Raw genomic sequence first — 14,372 nt, 5'->3', positions numbered from 1 at the left:
GAATGACCTCCATCATCCCCATATAATATATTAATGTATTATAAAAGTAGCATTTAATTATGTACATCTATACACATATTATAATATGGACGATGAAGCGTCGGAATACCGACAAACAGGAGCTCGTTTTAAATTTATTTATCAATATAAATTATACTAATCGTATAATATGCACTGCAGCACTGCCAAATGCAGCAAACCGATTTTCTGTAAGTAGAGACCAATCGGTTTTAAACTAGCAAACCGATAATTAAATGCGTATACCGAAGTTTTATTTTTGTATATAAAACATTTAATATAACATTTAGTTTTTATGACATAAACAACATATTATACATATTATATCAAAATTAAAATAAAATACGACAGAGGAAAAACATGAAATAGCGCGGTAATGGAGAAACGGTCGTAAACTAGGAATCAACATATGTGTTCCGAATAAATATATGCTAATCAATATCCCGGGGTGTCGTCTTCATCACACTCGCAGAGGGTTTTAGCGCCGCGACGAACGCACACATTAGCGAGTGGGTGATTCGATAAATATTTGACGAGGTGGTGGTCCGAAGGCAAATATTAAAAAGGGCAAAAAAAAAGGTCTATTAGAGGATTTAATATTTAAGGCACGATATTATTTTACTGTCCCTCGTCCCACCCCAACCGTGTCATATACACCACCGCCCTCCGAGGTCAACAAGCCGTGTCAACGTCAACAATCGTACTGTATAGCTCGTGACACGACCCTTCGCCGGCGGTGAACCGATAAACAGCAATATCGTATCGGTGGATTGATTACAATCGAGACAGACCGTCAACTACCCGTCATCCGTCGGTCATTCAGCGGAGTTATCTAAGGGCAACATGTGTAGACACAAATAGGCGGGGGCGGCGGTGATGGTGTCAATAACGAGAGAAAAACAAAAAAATACTTAAAACGCGCGCCACCGTAAATGCTTACAGAAAATAATATTACAATACTGAATAATAATTTTTTTTAGAGATTTCCGTGCATAATTGAAAAATCGACACCATTGCTGCTTAGGAATAAATACATTTTGCAAATAATTAAAATTATATAATTTACCAACATTAAATATAAATTAATTTTTGACAGTTTGTTGTAGGTACAACACAAGCAGGTCAGGCGAGTCTGAAATGTGCGTACGAAAATCTATACGTGACATTAACCACGTTCGATTAGTACTACGACAATTAAAAATGGCACGCAATTGCGATTAACACGCGTAAGAAAAAATAACTAACTATATATGATATAACATAAAAATATACACACATTTTTTTCGTCTATGTTTTATATGATCGTAATAATTATATAGTACCTACACATTATTATGTGTTATTTTAGAAGGGCATCCACTGTATAGTGCGGAGGCTATTGATCCTGCTGCTCGGTGCATGTATAATTTTTCGTTTCCAACATGGCCGTTGCCGATAACGAGCTTCCGTTTTCCGCGTGTAACTCGGGCTCTGGTGCATAATGGTTATCGAGGGAGCAACAAAATTTGTGATAAAACGGTAGGGAAAAAATACTAAAAAAAAATTAACGGAAAACGCGTATAGAATAAATACGACGATAACAAAACAGTGACTTAACCTAGTTTTAGTTTTTTTTTTTTTTTAAACATTATATACTGTCCATATTTTAGATATTTTAAATGAACTATCGTATAGAAAAGAGAGAAATCAAATAATTATTGTTCACGATCGACTGCGAGGAAACGGCGCCGAACGTTAAATATCTAGAGCGCAATTATTTATAATACTGGAAACGTTAACGATTTCGTTAGTGACAAACACCACCATCACGGGTACACTTTTATATTTACAATTCGAAAAACGAAATCATTTCGAGTAAACACTGAAGCATATTATTAAACTGTTGTGATGTGTACATATAATATATAAATGAGACTAAACGACGTCAACATGTATATTACATGTAGTTGTACACACTACAGATCATTTGATTATATAAAAATATAAATCCTGACGAATCAATCTTGCATCAATAGGTTAAAAAATAAATACTGTCAACAGGCGATCGTTTTGTTAAGAGCTGGTATTTTTAAAAAGTTTTTTTTCATGTCAGCTAGTAAACTTATTTAGAAAATATGAATACAACGACGTAATTATAGCGTATGTAATATGTATATTATATACATTAAGTATATCTATCAGATTCAGAACGGTGAGTGTATTTTAGATTTATGTATGGAATCTGTATACGATCAAATTAAAACATGAATACCGGGTGGTATGGATGCGATTACTTAAGTTATATAATATAATATATATGTAATAGAGCGGCATAAGATAGTCTGTCCAGCCGGGTATTAAGTAGCAGCGACGACGGTGGTGGTTTTGGTTGGGTAGGTTTATCCGACCTCGAACACACGTTTTTATCACCAGCCGGCGAACATTAATCAAAGGCAAGGGATGCACGATATTTGGACAAGAAGACGGGAAAGACACACACGTCGTATAATATATTGGCACGCACGACATTCACCCACGAGGGGGTTTTGTGTGTATGTGTGTGCGAGGGCGTATAATCAATATTTACGAGTATTTACAAAGTATTATAATATTATACATAGTGTTGTATTGATATTAAAAAAAAAAGGCAAAGGGCAAAAGGCGAGTTCGCGAACACGTGTTACTTATACGATACGACCACCATCGCCGCACACAAAATATACACGATAATAACATGTAACATGTAAGTAGTCTGATGTGTGTATGTGTGAGTGTGTGTGAGCACCAGACGGCAGCAGACCGGTGTCCCCTAAATGGGCGTTTAATTAATGGCAAACAGATATTATTATATTATTATTATTGTATCGTGCGAACGATGTAAACGGAGACGGTGCACTCTTCGATCCCAGGACGCACACATTGTTTTTGTATTATTATTAAAATATATTGTATACACACGACGGGCAAGCCCGCAAAGGGTTCCGGTCGCTTTGGGTGGGCAGTTTAGCACTCGCGCCCCGAGAAAAAAAAAACACCTACCCTATTAATCGGTCACCCCGCCACGGGGATTCGATGACCGACTATTCCATACGACTATTATTATTGGTTTTTTTCCTACATTATGTTGGGTCGTAACACTCGTAACCGACCAAGGTCCAGACAACGCGCGGCACACGCGTATAATAGTAGTATAATAGTACACATATTTTGGTGTGTACCGCGATACGCACACGCCGCACACATGCACACACATGTATAATTTAATATTTTATAATAATAATTATAAATGTTTCGCAAGTCCACGTGTACGTATTTAAGTATTTTGACGACAAAGGATAATTCTGCGCCGTCGAAAGATAAATTCTAAAATACGACTCGCCTGATAATGTATTTAATATTATTGTTTTCATTCGCTGATTTCCTGTAAACCGTTTTATATTATTTCGTGAGGGCCGGGACTTGGTATCGAATCGTCACTTACAAATGTCTAAAAAAAAAATCATCATAGTATTATATACTTACGAGCTGACAGCGAAGCGGCGGCCGAGAATGCGTTTGACCGGCTCCTGCCCGACTGGTTGATCGGCATTGGAGGGTAGTTTATGGTGCCGTCAGTGTTCGCGTAACCGTGGGATCCGGCCACTGCAGCGGCCGTGGCCCACTGCAGCGACGAGGTGTCGGCCGGGCCACCGTTGTTGACGGCCGTTGCGGTCAGGTGATAGGGCGTCACGCCGGGCGTGGCGATCGAGTGGTACGACGAAGGGGCTGACCGCGACGAACCGGCGGCCGTGTACGCGGACGCTGACGACGTGTGCGTGCCGAAACGCTGAGCGAAAGCTGGCAGGCCACCGCCGTTGTGGTTGGACTGCTGTTGTTTGCTTGTCGACGTAGGAGAATATCCTCCAGTGCCGTCTTCGGATACTACTGCAGCGGGGAAAAAACAAGAGAAAAGTGTTAATGTTTCACAGCGTATTTCGAACGGACGAGAGTTGTGCGAGTAAATAATATACAGGATATGAAGGTGTATAGAAATCAAGTAGAAATGTAACATTGTCATTAGCTTACCTGTGGACCACATTTGATTGCCGGCCACGGATGTGATGATGTTGTTGGTCTGCTGTTGGTTGAGTTCGGGCGAGGAAGTGAAGTAATGTGGCAACGAAGTCGAATACTGCAGGCCGCCGCCGTTACTCCTCTGGTACATGGACGAACTGCGCGAAAAACAAAGTATGGCGATCAGAAAGCTGCATGGCGCGATTAGTTTTGTTGGGCCCGAACGAGTGTGACCAACGGTCGATGAGGTCTCGACTTATATATTATATACTACATTCGCATAAGTAATATACGTATATATAAGGCGGGAAAGATACTTGGAGCAACTGGGAGGGACGAGGAGGGAGGAGAAAGAGTATGAGAGAGAAATTGAGTGAAAGACCAGAGACACAACTGATCACTGTCCGACGCGAACTGGCCAACACCCGAAAGACAGCTAACCTAACCTAACCCGATGGTACGTGTCTCACTATGCTGCGATTGCGACCTTGAAGCCGTGGCCTATGTTTTCGCCGGACGACACGTTCAGCCTTGGCGCCGAGCATCATAATACGTTATAACAGACTTGTAGAAAGGTGCAAGGGGAGGGGAGGGAGGGGCACGCAGTTTTCTATGACATTATAGGTATACGTTGTTGTTATTACGACGACGTCTTATTTAACACCCGATGTGATAACACAATAAGTCGACGGAGAAAGGAGAATGTCAAATCTGCTTAAAAAACACTGAGGGCGAACCCCCTCCCCTGAACAACACTAGAAATAATATTTAAATTGATTGCAATGGTCAACATAATTTCCCCACGTCGTGGGCGGAACAATACGATGACCAGTGACCGCTTTTGCAGCGTTGCGTAAAATAAGAAAGGTTCTGGGTGAACCCACGTGGAGAAATCGCGGAAATAACCGAATACTGCAATATATTGAACTATATCTAATAAAGGTGTAATTTTTTTGTTCTGTTGACAGAACTTCTTCTAGGTTTAACAGTTTTAAGCCAACATTTTACAACGATTACCGCATGAAATCTCAATTAAACGTATTTTATAAAGATAGGTAGGTATAAAAATATAAAACGACGCAATTGCACCTTAAACGACGACACTCGTTGCAGAGAACAATGTTTTCCTAGACTTGTGTTTATTGCACGTTTAAAAATATTAAATATTTTACTTAATGTATAATGTGCATATTATATTATATTCTAATGTACTAATGTACCTAGTGTATACTAATTATGTGACAAAATACAGTAAAACAAGTTAACGTAAATAATGATATAGCATCGCCCATTACAGCACGAAATATGTATATAGGACAAAACCGTAAAAAGATTTTAAAATACTCGATATTCCACTTCCGCACACTAAGTTAGTCTATTTTACTAAACACACAACAAAAATTTTTTTTCGATGGCAGGCATCTGGTTTTGCCGTTGCAAAGTAATTTCTGGTACTCATTTCCAACCGCCACAGTAATTGTATTTTTGATTTTTATTTAAAAGTATACTTTCTAAAAAAGGAACATTTTAACGTCCCGAATATTCCCCAGAAGATAACAGGACGGCAGAGGTACGAAAAACCGGACGTGTGATCAACGTATTATAAACATCCAAGTATCTACTATATACTCGTAGATGCTAAATTATGGAGTTATTTTAATTTTTTAATTTGGAATGTCTGTTTTGTTGTTATAGAATTTTAATTTAATCCTTCGTAATATTTTTAAATTACAATTTTTATTGCTTTTAATAAATGTCCGCTGTATTATAATATTTATGCAGAATTAGGCCATAATATTATATTTTTATAAACCAGTGTGTGGTATTGGGTGATGTTGATGCGGTAATAAAAAGCGCCAAAAGACATAATATAAATCATAACATTCAAAATCAAATCCAGGTGTAAATCAGTTGTAGAATTTCCCAAGCTAACGGGTTGTTAATTGTGAACGATTTTGAAACCAAAACAACAAACGTGATCCCTGGCTTCAAACATGCGCTCTAGAACGGTGTTCGATCGTACGTGATCGTATGTGGAAAACGCCGACGCAGCTCTCGATAAAAAACGCGCACACCGAATTCCCGAGAAAACCAAAAGAAAAGGATTTAACCGTAAATCGGAGAGTCGTGTTAATACAATTATTAATAATACCTAATATTAAATTATAACAATTATTACACGTTACTACGTTAGGTAGGTAGATTAAATAATATGTAACACTATGAAATCGACACGGAAAACCGATACCTCATAGTTTATACACTAATCAGTAATCAACGTATTCGTTCAAGGTAACATATACATTATACATACACGCAGGTATCGGCATAGTGTCGGGTTACGCGATGTCGGATATTATCTGCAGTGCGCGCCAACAGAGTTTTGGCAGCGATCTAAGTGGTTTATATTATATTTTATTTTTTTTCACTAATAATCAAAACAAAAACGTCCCTTTGTCGATAGCAACAGAGTAATAATAATAATAATAATAATAAATACGCTACGGTATTCAATGACACGAGATTACGATAGAACGCGCGTAATAATATATAATATTTCCAAAAAGAACGTGTTTAATAACAACATGTCCTTGTCCTCGAGCGCCGCCGCCACCGACGCCGTGATCACGTATTATAAACACGACGAATTCACTGCTGTTCACGGACAGTCTTGTAAAGATAAAAAATATAAATACTGTAACATATATATATTATATATATTTATATGTAATATAAATAAATAACAATATTTACGTTTGGACTCTACACCAAAAAACTACACCGTTGTTACGAAACCCTGTGTGTTATGCTTATGACACACATCAATAATAATAATAATAATTATTATTATTATTATTGTTGTTTTCGCGGCGAAATCGGAAACCGATCAGTTGTTAGCGGATTTCAGCGAAATTTAAGAACCAGCGTCACGTCGTAGTTTTATATCCAGGATCCGGTCGGTTTTGTGAAGATTTTCGAAGCGACATTTTATAATTCACTATAATATCTTTAAATGCGTAATTTATTAGTTCCGCAATAACTGATCATTTCATACAATTAAAGAGCCGGTGGCATTGAAGTCCCGGACATCGGGCTTCATTTTTAGATTATAGTGTACGAGTCCGGTTAGGTTTCTAAAATAAATGAGAAATATCAAAGACATTTTCCAAAAATAAATAGTATATTATGCAATAAGTAATAACATAATATAAAGCTATTGCAGTCAAGCATTTGATAATGGAGAAAATATAATAGTACAAAACACAAAGAAGTACAGTAATACTTGCTATGACTTTTTTTAGTGTAATTCAAAAACTATAAGTATTTTTACTTTTACCGTACCTAATATAATTTTATTTTTTTGAAATTTGCAAAATTTGAATCAATTGATGTAACAGTAAAAATAAATGGACGTTTATTTATGATTTGGGCTTCGCAAATCTAAAGGATGCCCGTCTAGTGTACCATTTGATAGATACAATTATTATTTACCGCGGGCGATCGTTACGTACCTATACCATAGGACAGCATTTCCCGAACTTTCGAGGACAGTTTGAGAAACGCTGCCATTGGGGCATAAATAGATGTAGTCATCGCATACCGTACCAACGAATTAAATTGGTGATATGACGACAATAATAATAATAATAATTGCTCGGTCGGCAAAAAGAAAAACCGTTTTTAATCGTCGCCGCGAACGATGGACACTCAGCTGCTGCCCGCAAGAGGAATCACACTCGGCAGAGTATACTCATGCTGGCGGGCACCTGCACAAGAGCCGGACCGCACCACCGCCCCCTCTGCAGTGTTCGATGACGGCGGCGGCGGTGGTCTACTCATTCGGACCGGACAAAGTTCGCCCATTGTTCGACGGCCCGACGAGGTCATACTCCATCCAAGAAAGGCATTATAATTGAGTTCGTTTTTAAATTGACGAAAAAGTTTATTATATGCGATTTCCGAAAACGATAAAGTGGGTATTTATTACAGACTATTAAACCGATACGCGATGACGGCGACAACGAATGCCGGCCGGGGCAAAGCGAAATAATGCTTTTCGTCAGACATACGATAACAACTACAATTTAACGAATCGAGCGTTATACACCAAAATCCGTGACCACACCACGCTGTCGTCTGTCATTCACGTCCGAACATAAGATAGCAAAAATACTCTCTTGTTATGTAAAAGTGTTTTTTTTTTCCATGAACCCATGAGATCGCTTAGATCCCAACTCATTAAGTACGAAGTCGTATCGTGTCACAGACTTCTATACTAACTAGATAAGGTACTCTTATATTATTTACATTAGTGAAGCTCGCACGGGGACGACCGCCATTTTATCGTTTGGCATACACAAAATGTACAAGGCATAAATGAAATTATTTAATTTTTTAAAGGTGAAATATAATAATAATGACAAAATGATCTATAAAATATCATTTTTTTTTTGTTACAAACAACAAGTCTAGAAATAATAAAATACAATACAACATCAATTAATATCTATCATAAATACATATTATATGGTATACCATACTATTTGCCAACTGAGAAAATGGCGGAACGGCTTCAACTAATGCCAGGAGTTACTTATCAAGTTAATATAGAAGTGACGTGTATCGTGTCGATCAAATACCCGATTGTGATTGGACAATACTTTTTTGGAATCATGCAATAATCAAGTTGCAACCGTCTATATAAAGAAAAAAGATTGACCGAGGTCAACTTTCAAACCAAAATGGTTACCAACTGTAACCATAGTTACCATTCATTACTACACAGTTACACAAATCACTACTGTGAAACTATAATCGACCGTCTAGGGCACACCGATCAGCGCGAGTAGTAGAAGACGCAATACTGGGCGATGTGTAGAAGTGAGCAATACGTCCGATGATCTGATCGAACAGTTGAACCGGGGACAACACTAGAATTGCGTAAAACGCCATGCGGTGTTTCCGGCTTTCCGAGGCGAATAAAAGTGGCCACAGCCCCGCGCCCTTAGTCAAAGTCATCCAGACAAAATAGCGTCATGCGGAGATACGTGACAGGTTACGTAGTTCGGTGGCAAGACGCTCACTAGCTTTCTTCACCGGTCACCGATACTATGCAGAGCGAAAACCATATCGAGAGTATCAGTTGCACGAGGATCAGTTCCGCGGCGTCACTTCTTCGATCCGCGTTTTGTTATTTTATTTTATTTTTTTGTTATCGTCATCGCCGCCGCTAATATCGTCACATAATACACTCATCCACTCATCGGATCCACATGGTCGCACGCGGCACACGACGTAGCTGTGAGTACGCCTTACGCCTACTGTCCTACGTGAATCTGACCAAAGCGACAAAAAACAAAATTGTTTTTATTTTGTCGCATCGGACGCACCGCACTGCGGCGGAACAGTGCTGATCAGAATAAAAGTTGCCCGGATTTACGTAGGACACGGCGTTAGACGATTGAAAACTATTTCGAGCCATCAGTGGCGTGCGGGATAAACGTCAAACATTATTAAACGCGGTTACTGGTATACGGTTTACGGTATATTTTTTTTTACGAAGTGTAAAATGTAAACATGCGCCGCCACTGTCGATTTCCTAGAACGAACAAAACCCCGTGGGCGGACACATCGCCATCACCTCACTCGACACGATGTCGTATGCCAACGGAATGCCTAGTTAAGCACATTATCAGCCGCCGCCGATCCTTTGTGAAGGAAAAAAATTTCAAATGCATATTATTATTTTATTTATGATGATCGTCATGTCAATCGGCCGAACACTACGACTATTTTCTTTTAGTTATTAAAAAATCATTACGATTTTTTTTTAAAAATTCTATCCTGTTTTCGACACGGAACTCTCGTACCCAGATGTATTCAAAATAGACGCGATCCACAGCACACAACCTCTGTTCGATCGTATTTCAATAGAAACGACAGCGGCGACGGCGGATTGTAAAACGGCGAAAACTGAACACAACGGAATTTTTTTTTTAAAGAAATCTTGCCAACGCAGTGTAGTACTAGTGCGCACGCACGCACAAGTTTTGTACACCTAGGCAGAGTCGTAGTGATTATTATTATTATTATTATTATGAATATTGAACGTGGAGAGAAAAAAAAATCCACAATTGCACAATATAATGTGTGATATACACGCCGCGCCGCCGCAGCCGACTCTCCTCCCCTCGCGGAGACGATGAGTCAGCATTTGAATGTAACATTGTTCGTCCGCAGCACGCGCACCGAAGGCCTATGGATCAACGTGCAATTAAATAATAATATTGACGAACACATATAGGTACGGCTGGAAAAATATTCCATATTATACACAGAAATGTAAAAAACGACGATGGGCTCTCTTGATTTTTCTTTTAATGCTTTTTAATATTACGAAACACAGAGTTCCGATTTAGATAGGGTTTTTAGTTGACAAGAACAATACATTTTGGCCATTTATTACACTATAAAGTGAAAACAAGGAAATGTATTAATTGAACAAGTATAACATGAATGGACCACGAAGGTGGCTTATGGTTATGAACATGCCAATTGTTAATAACAACAATCAAAGGGACACATATCGATACAATAATCGACACTGGCTAATTAGTTGTTCAGTTTTGTTAGTTCTATTACCTAATTAAAACATTTATACTGATTGAAATTTTTCGATTTTGATAAAAAAAAAAAAAAAACATTTTAGAATATTGAACTGTAAAATCAAAGATCCAGACACAACATTGACGGTACATAATATTCATTTATAAACATCTTTGTTTTTAATATTGTTATAGACCCCATGATGACATTAGTGTTCTCACGACGGAGTCTGTAAGCGCTTGCTCCTAGTCTACATTTCCCAGGTCGACTTTAACAAATAATAATATTAGGTCTATTCACACATATCCGGGGGATGGGACCAAAAAACATCGGTCTGACATTACGGTTTTGGCGAAAAAGAAGTCGGCGACGGAAGTAGTGGCTAAAACGCATGTGGACCTACTACTGAATTTTCACGGCAAACCAGAGGAAAACACGTCGAAATCGCTTTTTATCTAGGCCTACGCGGGTAATAAAATTTAAAAACGAACTTCGAGAGGGAAAAGAGGTGGTGTTATGTCCTTGGTCTCGAGCGCAAACACTTAAATCGCGTCCATAAAATTAGATGGGAAAAAAACGGTCGCCAGCATAAATATAACATTTTTTTTTTTTTTACATTTCGTTTCGAAGTAATAATGAATTTACACGGTCTTTGCACACGTTGCTGCGCTCACAATGGGCGAGCACACGGAGAACGTGTTGGAACAATTACCATTTATTCATTAGGCCGCCGTCGGTCGTACGAATCAACCGCAGAGGACGGGGGCGGTGGCGACGGCCGCGACAACACAACGACGGTTTTTATTATATTTCATTCCTCTTACAACGCGCGACGCTCGTTTTACACTGTACAATATACTACGACACATACACTCGCATACAATTACTTATATGTATATGTAAATAATAATAATAATATATTATAACGTACATGCGCGTGCATGCATTTACACACACACACACAATCGCGACGCGCGCATTAATCGTAAATAGTTGGGAAAAATTCCGTCGCCCTCGCGTATATTATTAAAAATAGAATCGAATTTTATTCGATCCTTACACTAACATGTCAACATTTCTGCGATGTCGGAACAATTTTTGATTAACATTTAATAAGAATTAGTCTAATTAGTTAAGTTATTACTAATAATAGTCGTCGAGACGGAAGAGCCACGTAGAATAAACTGCAAATATAGTTTTTTGCAATAAAAATTAAAAAAATGGTTTTTGATAATCCTTCACATAAAAACAAGTGTAATGTACCTACGTGTTCAGGCCACGAACAAAAAAATCAACAATTATTTTTAAAAAAAAAACCCATTAAGTGGTTATCAAAATTATTATTATTGTATGCACTTCTCCATAGCGCGCGTAGCTAAATGCAGTTATGAAGTCTTCGTGGCCTTGCACCGACGCTATAGTTAACGTTTTTAATATAATGACGACAATAATCCCAAATTTTAAATCAATTATGCAGCGCGTTGCATTTTTGTCAATTCAACACATAGAATAATAATTAATAATAAACAAATTAAATTAAATATTAATTTATGATAGTAAAAACGCTGATTTTAAGAAACAAATTACACAATGATCTGTATAAAATAGTTATTCGTTTATTTATTTATCAATTTGTTTAACAAAAGGTGATGATTTTGTTGTTTATTACTCATTTATCTACTTCGCGAACTGTAAAATTGAAACTAATTTTTAAATTATGTTTTTACATTTTGTTTACATATAGTTTCTACATTATGATGTTGTGTAGCTAATTCTCAAAAAAAAAATAACGAACGCCCAACTTATCGTTAAGACGTTCATTGTGTGTTCAATTTGGTATTTTGGTCATTGAAGTATAATTAAAAAGATGATAAATTACTAGTAACTAAATAATTTTATAACATTATATTTTTTGTAAAACAGCACGTATTTGATTACTACTATTCACTGGCCATAGCAGTAAAGCCACACACGTGATTGAATAGAATGACAAGAATGTATTTAAAACAATTAAAATGCTATTCTCTGAAGAACTGCGTAAATAAGGCTATAAAATATTGCAAAGAGTATAATAGTACTACAGTGAACGAGCATTTAAAAAATAATATTCACAACTATTTATTGTTTTTTGTTTCTTATTCGTTTGAGTCTGTTTTGGTAAAATAAAAAAAAAAACGAAATAATATTTATAAATATAATATAATATCATTCATTTAATATTATTAGTAATAGTATCTCCTATGTTAAGTTATAAGATGAAATACAAATTGGAACCTAGGAAATTTTATAAAAATGTTAGAAATAATTAAGCCAAAAACATACAACTCTACCAGTCGTTGAAATGTAATTTTTGTTTTAGCTATAGGCATTATCGGGGCACGGTTGTCCTCCAATCAAACCTCATAAACGCAAACACTAGAATTTAATTTGTCTACAGATAGCGTAAAAACGAGACGATAAAAAGGTTATTTTATATGTTGGCCTGCAATTAGTAACTACTAACTACTACTGACATTTAAAAAAATAATATTTTCTGGGATATTAGGAAATGTATAGTTTAAATGGTTAAAAGTTTTTTTTTTTTAACGGGTCCATGAGAATTGAACAGCTGACTGAAAAAAAATGATACGGTCTTAAAAAAATGGCTGGGAATTTTTATCCGAACTACTTCGGCGTTTGTCGTCTAAAGTTATGACGCCATCGTTTTGAATATCAAAGACCCGAAGATGATCATTGACCTCGATAAAATGTAATGCCGTTTGCAGAATTGCGACAAAAATCTGTTTGTAAATCGTACTCCTTAGTTTTGCGTTTACTAAGAGCGTGCATACTGCATAATAATTGTTTTGCAATAGTAGGTGTTTCGTTGGATTTGCTGATGGTTGTTTTTTTTTTTTTTTTCTTAGAACCAGTGAATCATTAATAGTGATGTATGTATTTAAGTTTATGTTATATCGACCGAGAGAGACTCAAATGCGACATCAACGCAAATTTTGAAAAATCTTCTGATGAAGGTAAACGACCGGGTAGATGGGGTAATATACGTTACAACGTGACTTGTGGGCAATAAACGTCGGCTCGCACTGCGCATAATTTACCGTCGACAACTTCACAGATTTATTTTATTTAACCACATGGATTTTTCACACGACCATAATATTATAATAGTTTTGTAACATTTTGGGAGTAGTGGGTTAAAAATAATTCTATGCCATACAACAAATCCACCCCACCATAACATTTTATATTAAATTTAAATTTGCTTGGGTAAAATAAATAAAATTGAAGTCATATACCAAGTTTAATAACTAATATCTGAGTACGCTTTTTATAAACTAAAATAAATTAAAAACGAAATGATGAAAACAATAGAAAACACTATATTTGAAAATATTACTTTAAATATAATATGTATATAAATTGTTAAAATCACACTTAATTGCTTTAAACCATTTAAATACTTTTATCGTATTATTAAACAATTAAAATCTCAAAGAGAAAAATTAATAATATTATATTTTAAATTCCTAGTTCTACCAGAAACGATTAAACGTGTTCATAGTATACTTAATTATTAGGCATATATTTTATAAAATCATACTGTTGAAATATTTTTATTGTAAACTAAATTATTATAAGATATAAAGCAAAAAGACCGTAGTAGTGTATTATTAATAAAATCAGATATTTTTTTTTTGTTCAACAATAACCTACAA

At 36.5% G+C, this 14,372-nt stretch overlaps 1 protein-coding gene across 2 annotated transcripts in view; it reads right to left on the bottom strand.

Moving 5' to 3' along the window:
• The window catches only part of LOC107162434 (uncharacterized), a 44,817-nt gene that overhangs the window by 3,180 nt on the left and 27,265 nt on the right, over positions 1-14,372 (bottom strand). The window contains exons 3-4 of one of the 2 annotated variants that reach the window (XM_089218255.1): positions 4,063-4,208; positions 3,520-3,918 (exon numbers count right to left, since the gene is read on the bottom strand). In XM_089218255.1, coding sequence (XP_089074381.1) covers positions 3,520-3,918; positions 4,063-4,208 — 545 coding nt within the window. Of the gene's footprint in view, positions 1-3,519; positions 3,922-4,062; positions 4,209-14,372 lie in introns of both variants that reach the window. The other variant, XM_089218254.1, reaches the window with a different exon arrangement.

The sequence above is a fragment of the Diuraphis noxia genome, unplaced genomic scaffold (assembly GCF_037042655.1).
Source record: "Diuraphis noxia isolate RWA-SAM2 unplaced genomic scaffold, SU_Dnox_SAM2 contig0002, whole genome shotgun sequence".
Classification (NCBI taxonomy): Eukaryota; Metazoa; Arthropoda; class Insecta; order Hemiptera; family Aphididae; genus Diuraphis; species Diuraphis noxia.
Note: the sequence above shows the minus strand (reverse complement) of the source record. Positions and strands in the feature narration are given on the sequence as shown.